The sequence below is a fragment of the Calypte anna genome, chromosome 15 (genome assembly GCF_003957555.1).
Source record: "Calypte anna isolate BGI_N300 chromosome 15, bCalAnn1_v1.p, whole genome shotgun sequence".
In the NCBI taxonomy this organism is placed as follows: domain Eukaryota; kingdom Metazoa; phylum Chordata; class Aves; order Apodiformes; family Trochilidae; genus Calypte; species Calypte anna.
The window spans coordinates 1,215,774-1,225,534 of NC_044261.1; the positions used below are offsets into that span (position 1 = coordinate 1,215,774).

The 9,761-nt window shown below is 54.4% G+C and overlaps 1 protein-coding gene across 2 annotated transcripts; it reads left to right on the top strand.

The window, feature by feature from the left end:
- The first annotated feature begins 2 nt into the window (after positions 1 to 2).
- On the top strand, positions 3 to 9,527 carry KCTD10 (potassium channel tetramerization domain containing 10). Of its 2 annotated transcripts, none has more exons than XM_030460901.1 (7): positions 3 to 68; positions 944 to 1,157; positions 4,606 to 4,775; positions 5,266 to 5,352; positions 5,494 to 5,546; positions 5,677 to 5,872; positions 6,245 to 9,527. In XM_030460901.1, exons 1-7 carry the CDS (start codon positions 66 to 68, stop codon positions 6,464 to 6,466), a joined length of 945 nt encoding a protein of 314 aa, XP_030316761.1. In that variant the 5' UTR covers positions 3 to 65; the 3' UTR covers positions 6,467 to 9,527. The 2 variants fall into 2 exon arrangements, with proteins under 2 accessions (XP_030316761.1, XP_030316760.1); XM_030460900.1 differs by having other exon boundaries at positions 9 to 68; positions 5,263 to 5,352.
- Positions 9,528 to 9,761: the final 234 nt, after the last annotated feature.

The following is a 9,761-nucleotide window of genomic DNA, read 5'->3' on the forward strand; positions in this document are numbered from 1 at the left end:
GGGCGGAAGTTCCCCCCGCCCCGGCGCTCCCGCTCCTCGGTCTGTGGGGCCGCGCTGCGCCGTTCATGGTGAGGGGGAACGGGGGGGTCTGGGGGGTCCTGGAACCGCGGGGGAGAGCGGGGAGCGGGGGTTAGGGAGCCCCAGGGGGCTGCGGGGCCGTGCGGGTGCGATCGGAGTGCGGGGGGGGGGGATCCTGGCGGCGGGAAGGGGGGGGGAGTGGGAGGTGGCGTGAGGTAAAACCCGGAGATGGGGGGTCCGGGGGTGGGGGGGGAGAGGGGTTTGGGGGGGTTCAGTCCTCAGGAGTGAGGGGGTCAGGGGCAGAGTTTCCTCTTTTAAAGAGGGGTTGGTTCGGGGAGGATGGGGGGGGGGGAGCTGGGCTGTGGGGTTCTGGGGGGACAGGGAGTGGAGTGGGGGGGTGTGGGACAATGAGGGGGGTGTGGGACAATGAGGGGGTGTGGGACAATGAGGGGGTGTGGGACAATGGGGGGTGTGTGGGACAATGGGGGTGTGGGACAATGGGGGGTGTGGGACAGGGGGGGGGTGTTGGATACGGGGGGTGGGGCTGAGGGGTGTTGGACAGGGGGGTGTGGGGCAGGGGGTGTGGGGCTGAGGGGGTGTTGGACACGGGGGTGTGGGGCAGGGGGTGTGGGGCTGAGGGGGTGTTGGACACGGGGGTGTGGGGCAGGGGGTGTAGGGGAGGGGGTTCTGAAGTGCAGGGAAGGCAGGGAAGAGAGCAGGGAGGTTGCGTGGGCTCTGGGGGAGCTGTCTGTGCTTTAGGGTAAGAATAAAACCCCCAAACCCCTGAAGAAAAGGTGTGGGCAGTCAGGGTTTGAACCCCCTGCAACTGCCCAATCCCCTGGCAGATTGTTTGTTGGTGTTTTGGGAGCTGTGTCAGGGAGGGGGGGTCCCAGCAGAGCTCTGATGGGTGGTTTTTTCCCTGCAGGAAGAGATGTCAGGAGAGAGTGTGGTGAGCTCAGCAGTGCCCTCGGCTGCCACCCGCACAACTTCCTTCAAAGGCAGCAGCCCCAGCTCCAAGTATGTGAAGCTGAACGTGGGGGGGGCTCTGTACTACACCACCATGCAGACCCTGACCAAGCAGGACACCATGCTGAAGGCCATGTTCAGTGGCAGGATGGAAGTGCTGACAGACAGTGAAGGTAAGGGGGGAAAGACCCCCCCCCCAAACTCTGTGTTCCCCCAAAGAACCCCCCCAAACTCTCTGTGTGTCCCCTCTGCCTGCCTGCAGTATGGGAAGGAAAAGAGGGGAGAAAAAAAAGGAAAGGGGAAAGGGGAAAAGAAATGGAAAGGAAAAGGAAAGGAAAAGGAAAGGAAAGGGAAAAGAAATGGAAAGGAAGAGGAAAAGGAAAAGAAATGGAAAGGAAAATGAAAGGAAAGGAAAAGAAATGGAAAGGAAAAGGAAAGGAAAAGGAAAAGAAAACAAAAGGAAAAGAAAAGGAAAGGGAAAAGAAAGGAAAGGAAAATAAAAGGAAAAGGAAAGGAGAGGAGAACGAAAAAGGAAAGGAAAAGAAAAAAGGAAAAGGAAATAGGAAAGGAAAGAGGAAAGGCAAAGGAAAGGCAAAGGAAAGGAAATAGGAAAGGAATAAGGAAAGGCAAAGGAAAGGAGCCCCCTGCAGCCCCCTGCCCATCCAGTCCCAGCTGGAGCAGGGCAGTGCCCACAGCTCCCACCCTGCCTGAGCTGAGACACCTCTGGATGGGGCTGTGGGGCAGGGGTGGGATCCCTGGGGTGCCCAGGGACAGGAGTTGGACTGGATCAGCCTGATGGGTCCCTTCCCACCCAGCAGGTTCTGTGATCCCAAGCCCTGAGGCTGCTGTCCCAGGCTGCCTTGTCCTTTGGAAATAATACCTGGAGTTCCTCAACGTATGGAAAATGTAGGGTGAGGGATTGGGAAACTCTGAGTCAGGGCTGGCACGTTGCCTTTGAAACCCAGGAGGGAGTTCCCTCCCCTGGCTCCCTTCCCTCCAAAGCAAGGGGAAAGGTGCTTTGGGTTATTATGGTTATGTGGATTATTTTTTTTTATTTTTATTTAAATGAAAGAGTTTTGCTCTGGGAGTATTGGTTGGGACTTTGCTAAAGCCACCAGAGGAGTTGCTCAGGAAAAAGGAAAAGAAAAAGGAAAAGAAAAAGGAAAAGGAAAAGGAAAAGGAAAAGGAAAAGGAAAAGGAAAGGAAAAGGAAAGAGAAAAGGAAAAGAAAAAGGAAAGGAAAAGGAAAAGGAAAAGAAAAAGGAAAGGAAAAGGAAAGAGAAAGGAAAAGAAAAAGGAAAGGAAAAGGAAAGAAAAGGAAAGGAAAACGAAAGGAAAGGAAAGGAAAAGGAAAAGAAAAAGGAAAGAGAAAAGGAAAAGAAAAAGGAAAAGGAAGAAGTGGGGGTGCAAGGTGGGATCTGGGTCTGTTTATGTTAAATGTCTCTGGAAAGAAAGAACATGAAGGTGACAAACTGCAGGGTCCCAAACCCTTCCCTCCCACCCCAGACACATTCTGAATCTTCTGCTGAGGTTCTTTAAAACCTGCAGTTTTAAACTAATAATATGGCTCAAATGTGTTTGTGACAAGTGGGGGGCTTGGGGAGGGGGGAAAAGTGCTTAAAAAACCCCACAACTCCTGACCTGAGTGTTCCTGTTTGAGGCTGAAGTCCTTGTAGGGGTGGGGGAGCTGCCAGGTTCCAGGTGTCACCCTGCCTGGGCTCAGCAGGAACATGGGTGCTATGGGTCAGAGGGGTCTGTGCAGGGAAAACAAACCCCAAATCCCCTGTGGAATGGGAATTGTCACCTTACTGGGAGGACTGGAGGGGTCTCAAACTTGAGGCAGGTCCTGAGCTGTCCTCCTGCCCCTGGCTGGGCTGCCCCATGCTCTACAAAATGGGGTCCTTGGAGGCTTTGCAGATGCTTCAGGTTGGATGAGGGAATTCCAGATGAATTTTGGGGTGCTTGGTCTGCAGGAATCCCAGGGAGGTGTCAGGGGGGGTTGGGATGTGGTGTCCCCAGGGCTTGGAGCTCCTTCCAGCTGGCAGTGCTGGAGCTGAATCTGTTCAGGGTCTGTGCTTGGCAGGAGGGTTTGGGTGTGAATCCCACAGTGTCTGTGTGGGGTGGTTCCCTCCTGCCAGTCTGTGTTGGAGCAGGAGTTTGTGTTTTAGCAGTAATTAATTTGTGTTTTAGCAGTAATTAATTTGTGTTTTAGCAGGAGTTTGATCCTTCCTGAGTGTCATACCCCAGACACTCCCCTGACAGCAGCTCCTGCTGTGGCTCCCCTGGTGTCCCATGGGGACAGTGGCATCAGAGCTGTGAGAAGAAACTCTCTTTTTACCTGAAATGCTTCCAAAATCCTCCTCATCCCCCCAAAATCTGGTGCAGGACAAAGCCTCCAGCTTCTTCCTCCTTGGGTACTCCAGGGAGCAGAGACAGCTGTGAGCACACGTGGTGCTTGCTGCAGGTGGGAAGGCTGTGGTGAGAGGTGTAGGGAGAGGTGTAGTGAGAGCTGTAGTGAGAGCTGTAGGAAGAGCTGTAGTGAGGGGTGTAGGAAGAGCTGTAGTGAGAGCTGTAGGAAGAGCTGTAGTGAGGGGTGTAGGGAGATAGTCAGAGCTGTAGGGAGAGGTGTAGGGAGAGGTGTAGGGAGATAGTGAGAGCTGTAGTGAGAGCTGTAGGAAGATGGTGAGAGCTGTAGTGAGCTGCTGGAGAGCATCTCAGCTTTCCCCAGCCCATCCTGCAGGGGCTGCTGTGACTCTCCCCACTGACCCACCCGTGCAGGCTCCAGGCCTCCCCCCATCCCTGCAGGACACTCAGGGGCTGCTCTCACCTCCTTTCCCTTATTTGTCCAAAAAATGACTCCTTCCCCACAAGCCTTTCCTCGCTGCATTCCTGAGCTGAGCCCGTGGCCAGCTGCTCATTTATGGAAACTCCAGCCTCAGCCTTGCCTCAGCATTCCTCAGGATCCTCAGGATCCAGGCAGGGGGGAGCAGGATCCTTTCCTCCTTCAAACTGGAACCACTCTGCAGCTCTGCTTTCTTTTCCTCACCTCGCTGTCAGGATGGGGCAGGGCTGACGTGCTGCTCACTCTGCTCGTGCATCACATCTCCCAGCACTTCAGTAATCACTTGGTTCTGCCAAATGAATGCACTTTGGAGGCTGAGGCAGCGTGTGCCATGGTGCTGCCAGGGCTGCCCTGCTTCCTCGTGCCCATTTTTTTGCACATCTGGATCACAAGAGGTGCCCGTGGGGTGCTGGGGGCAGGGTGGTTGTGAACAGCCACACGTCCACGTGGCAGTGCCCTGAAGGAGGTGTGGGGCTTGTTGGGGAGCAGAGGGGAGAATGGAGCCAGCTGGTTGGAGAATGAGAAGCGTTTATTGCTCCATTTCAATTAATACTTTGTTAATTACTGGGGGGCTATCTGAAGCAGCTGCTTCTCCCCTGCTCCCTCTGCCCCTGAAACGCCGCAGGAGGCGACAAATCCCGGGGGCTTTGTGCTCATCAGCCTCTTGGCAGGAGCCTGCTTGGTGACAGCAGCCCCAGGCTGGCACCAAGGCCTTCTGCCCCCTTTGCTCCTGCTGTACCATGCCCTTCCTCCTGTACCACGATCTTCCTCTCTCCCCAGGCTGGATCCTGATCGACCGCTGTGGGAAACACTTTGGGACAATCCTGAACTACCTGCGTGACGGGGCCGTCCCGCTGCCCGAGAGCCGCAGGGAGATAGAGGAGCTGCTGGCTGAGGCCAAGTACTACCTGGTGCAGGGGCTGGTGGATGAGTGCCAGGCAGCCTTGCAGGTAGGGCACAGAGCTGAGGAGGGGCCAGGGTGGCTCTGGCTGCAGGGAGGGGGCTGCTCCAGGTGGGAAGCAGCATCCGGGCAGAGCGAGGTTTCCTGCTGGCCTCACCTCCAGAGGTGCCTTTGGAGGCTGGGGTGAAATTGCAGTGTTTCCTGTCTGCTGGAGCCTGGTTACATGCAGGAAAAGGGACTGGGTTGTTCCCAACATTTGGTGCTGCCCAGTTACCTGGAGGGATAAACCTTTGCTCTGTTACCTTCTGCTGACTCCTGGCAGCGTGCGAGGCTCCTCTGCCACCCCCACTGCCTTCAGGGCCTTTTGTGGTGAAATGAGCAGCAGCAGCTTGAGCTCTGTGACAAAAATGAGGACTTCCAGCATCAGCCAGACAGGGGCAGCTCCTTGGGCTGGGCCAGAGAATGTTTGTAGCCACAGGCTACTGAGCTTCCCTGAGGCCAGTTTGCACTCAGCTGCTGTTTGATCCTTGTTTCAGCAGAACAAAGATGCATATGAACCCTTCTGCAAGGTTCCTGTCATCACCTCTTCCAAAGAGGAGCAGAAACTGATAGCCACTTCTAACAAGGTGAGGGGCTGGGGGGTGCTGCCTGCTGCCCCCCAGGGCTCCTGGGGAACCTCAGCTCCTCTGCTCTGGGGGCCTGGGCTGGGCTGAGGCTCCAGCTCTTACTCTGCTTCCTGGGCCTGAGCTGTGGTTTGTGTCTTACAGCCAGCAGTGAAGTTGCTGTACAACAGGAGCAACAACAAATACTCCTACACCAGGTAAGGACCTGGGCTGGGCTTCTCTGGTGTTTTTCATCAGCTAAAAGGGGTCTGTAAATGCTGACTGCCCCCCAACCCCCTCTGCTTCCATTACCCCAAGATGACTGCTGCCTTTCCTCACCTCCCACAGCAACTCTGATGACAACATGCTGAAGAACATCGAGCTGTTTGATAAGCTGTCCCTGAGGTTTAATGGCAGGGTGCTCTTTATCAAAGATGTGATTGGGGATGAGATCTGCTGCTGGTCCTTCTATGGGCAGGGGAGGAAGATTGCTGAGGTCTGCTGCACTTCCATCGTGTATGCTACTGAGAAAAAACAGACAAAGGTAGGAGGGAGCTGAGCCCCTGGCTGCTGCCAGCAGCTGCTCTCAGCCTGGCAGCTTTTGTTTTGAACATTCCTGTCCTTTTCTGAGCAAAAAAACCAAACCTGGCTGTTGGGTCTCATCCCGACATCTGCTCTGTTGTGAACACTCCTGTCCCCAGGAACAAAAAAACCCCAATCTGGTTGTTTGGTTGTTGGGTCTCAAAAGCTGAAAGCAAATAATAGAACAGAAATGACAGTGCTAGACAGGATTTCTGTGGCTGTGAGGGTGCAGAGAAGACATTTGGGGAGCAGAAGGGTGTCAGGAATTGCAGGTGAGGGAACGGGGGCACAGGCAGCAGGCGAGCGACCTCCTCTCTCTCTCTCTGGTGTGCAGGTGGAGTTCCCAGAAGCCCGGATCTATGAGGAGACACTGAACATTCTGCTCTACGAGTCCCAGGATGGGAGGGGACCTGACAATGCCCTCCTGGAGGCCACAGGAGGGGCTGCTGGTCGCTCCCACCACTTGGAGGAAGATGAGGAGCGAGAGCGCATCGAGCGCGTGCGGAGGATCCACATCAAGCGCCCGGATGACAGAGGGGCCCATCTGCACCAGTGAGCCCAGTACAGCCCAGCACAGCCCAGCCTGCCCAGCCCTCCCTGGGGGTGCTGCCCCTCCTCTCCTCCATTACCTGCAGCAGAGGACCAGGTGGTTTATTCAGCAAAGTCTGTAAATTACGTTTTGTTAACAAACTAGGTTATTTGGGGGTATTTAAATGCAGTAGTTCTAGGATGGGAATAAGTGAGGGTACTGGGCATGCAAGAGATGCTGTAAGGACCTGTTGAGCACCTGGAGAAATGCCCTGAATTTTTAGCACTCGTTGTCTTTGCTATTTTGTGTCTAGAGAGGAAGAGGCTTCCTTTGGCTTTAGTAATTATCCTGCACTTTAAAAAACCAACAAACACCACAAAACAAAACAGAGGTCAACCAGCAGTGCTCCCTCCCTCTGGGCACTCACTGGCCCTTTCTCCTGAGCTTTCTGGCACGGGGGAAATGCAGATCTGACCCCCCCAGAGCTGCTGCTGAGCTCCCTTTCTCCCAAGCCTGTAGGCAGTGGGGTTGGTGGCTCAGGAGGGCTCCAGTGTGACTCCCAGAACTGACCTGTGCTGACTTCATTCCTGCAGTGCTGGGGGAGCCCTCGGGGTGAGGGGAGGCTCCTTGGGCTCAGCTGCTGGGTGCTGGCTGGGCCACCCTGCTGTTTTCAGGACCTGCTCCTCCAAGGGTCCAGTGGAGCCTCATCCCTCCTTTAACCAAGATGTTAAAATTCCTCCAAAAGGAGGATTGGGAGCAAATTGTCTGTGATTCCTTTTCCTTGGGGTGGTCTTGCTGCCCATTTGTGCTTAGAATTTCTGCCAGGCTCTGGCTCTCAGCTGAGGAGTTGATTTCCATCAGCTGGCAGGGCTGGCAGGGGGGTCCTTCCTCTCTGGGAAGGGCAGAGCAGCAGCAGCCCAGGCTCAGCTCCTGCATAGAGGAGCAGGGGCTGGCTTGGAGGAGTCTGCAGTGGCCTAGAGATGCTTATTCCTTGTTTAACTTTATCCTGAGCATATTCCAAGTCTTTTACAGAAATGGCAGCTGTGTGTGTGAGGAAAGGGCAGAGCTGAACTGCTGGGCAGAGAAGCCCCTGTAGGGGAGTTTCTACAAGTGGTTTTTCTGTTGTAATGAATATTTTCTCTACCTCCTTGTCTCTTGTTGCCCGTGGTGCAGGCAGGGGGCAGGTACAGGGGCAGATGTTGTGTTCCTCTCTCGGGCTGGATGCTGCAGGGTAAGGTCAGAAATCTTGAGAGGGGGAGAAACCTGAGGGGGGAAGTCTCACCTTGCTGGCAGGCCAGCAGCTTGGCTGACACCAGAGAACTCTGGGCCATGCTGGAGGTTTTTGACCCTTTATCTGGAATATCCAGCAGTGGCTTTAGCAGCCAGCCAGCTGAGGTGGGGCAGCAGCTCCATGGTCCTGTTCCTCAGCCAGGGTGGGTGTTTGGTTTTGCCCAACCTCCTGCTGCAAGAATTCCTCCTCCTGGCTCAGGGCTGCTGCTGAGATGTTCACATCTTAAAAACCAAAGGTGTTGTCAGCATCACCAGCCACCTTACCCCAGCTCTTCTGTTCCAGACAGCAGCTGCAGCCCCACCTGTGTGCAGCTCATCTCTAGAGGCTAAAATAAAGCAGTGGTTGCTCTGTGGCACAATTTGGCTAAAATGGTTTCAAAGTTAGGCTGAGGGCATCTCTCTGGTAACCAAAGACTTTCCTAAGTTGCAGGCAGCTGTGGGGGTTGTACCTGGCTCCTCTGCTCTTCCTTCAGCTCCCAGCTGATCAGCCAGAATTCCCCAGGGAGCAGCTCTGGCTGCTCTTCTGTAGTGCAGCAGCTTCAGGCACAGCCTGGCAGTTCCAGACATGCTCTGTCCTGGTGTTATGCTGGGTTTGCACAAGTCCCTGGTGCAAATCAGGGCTGTGAAGGACCCAGTGCCTCTTCCCTGCCTCCTGTGACAAGCCAAGGGGTGGCAGGGAAGTCCCTAGCACTGTGTCCTCTGTCACCTCCTGTGCTCCTGGGGAAGGAAAGAACCCTCAGTGTGGAGCCCCCTGGCAGCCCTGCAGCCAACCCTCCTTGTTCCATTCCTGCTAACCCTGAGCTGAGCTGCTGCCTGTGTCCCCAGGCAGTGCCAGGCTGGCTCTGGACACTCAGACAAAACACAGTCACCTCCTGGGGTGCCAGATCAGGGGCAGCTCCAGGGGGGGACATGTGTTGACAGCAGTGCTAAGCACCTGACAGGTCACATCTGTGTGATTAACTTCTCTGTAAATAGATCCTTAAACTGGCTTCAGGATTTCCTCTTTTTTCTTTTTCAGGTTTTGCAAACTAAGTTCTTACAAAGCAGGGGAATGGTTGTTTTTAATCTTTGTACAGCAGCTCATAGAGCTGTGTGGTTGAGTAGAGTCATTCCTGCAGAGTTTGGGGACCTTTGGGGTTTGTTACTGCATTTCTGGGCAGGCTCTGCCTTAACACACTCCTGCCTGACTCCCCTGGGCTGGAGGGGTGCAGTGAAGCTGTCCTGCTGGCACCTCCCCTCCTCCTCTCCCTGCTGCCCACTTGTCCTTGCTCTGTGGAGAGAAACTTTGTTAATGCCATGGCACAAAGGCTCTCAGCTCTTCAGCCTTTTTACTGGAAATGGTTTTGCCCCTGCAGCAGCTTTTTGGGGTGCAGGTGGGGAACAGGGCAGCTCTCCCTGACCCCAGCAGCTCCTGACCTTACCTACTGCTGCCTCCTCTTACCAGGGAGTGCAGAGCTCTCTGCTTTGATCCTCCAGCACCCCAGAGCTGTGGAGCTGACTCAGATCTTCCTCCTGGAAGTGATTTTGTCCATCAGCAGAACACCAAAAAGCTGTGCAGCACCCCCAGCCCCTGGTTACAGCTCCCCAGGAGGGAGTTTACTCCCCCCCTGCACCAGTGGCACCAAAGCTCCTGCATTTCCATAAGGCTGGGTTTGGATCCCACTTTGCAGCAGGAGAGCTCCAAGCTCCAGCCTCACCCTGGGGGACACAAAACCTGTCAGTTTTCCTGGACAATAGCAGCACCTTCAGCTGCTCTGTACAATCAGTCCCTCCCACTTTATATTTATGCACAAAAAAGCAAAAAAAAAAAAAAAAAAGCTTAAGCTGGATTTCAGTGTATGGTTGATGTTTGCAATATGTACTTTTTTTTCCCCTTTTTTTTAAAATATAACACAATAAATTAGAAGATATTTGATATTTACGTGTGAGTCCCTTTATTACTTGTTTGAAGCATGCTGTCCTCGTGGGCCAGGGAGCTGGAAGGAACATCCAGGGAGAAAAACCAGACCTCATCCTGCCCCTGGGTGTTGGT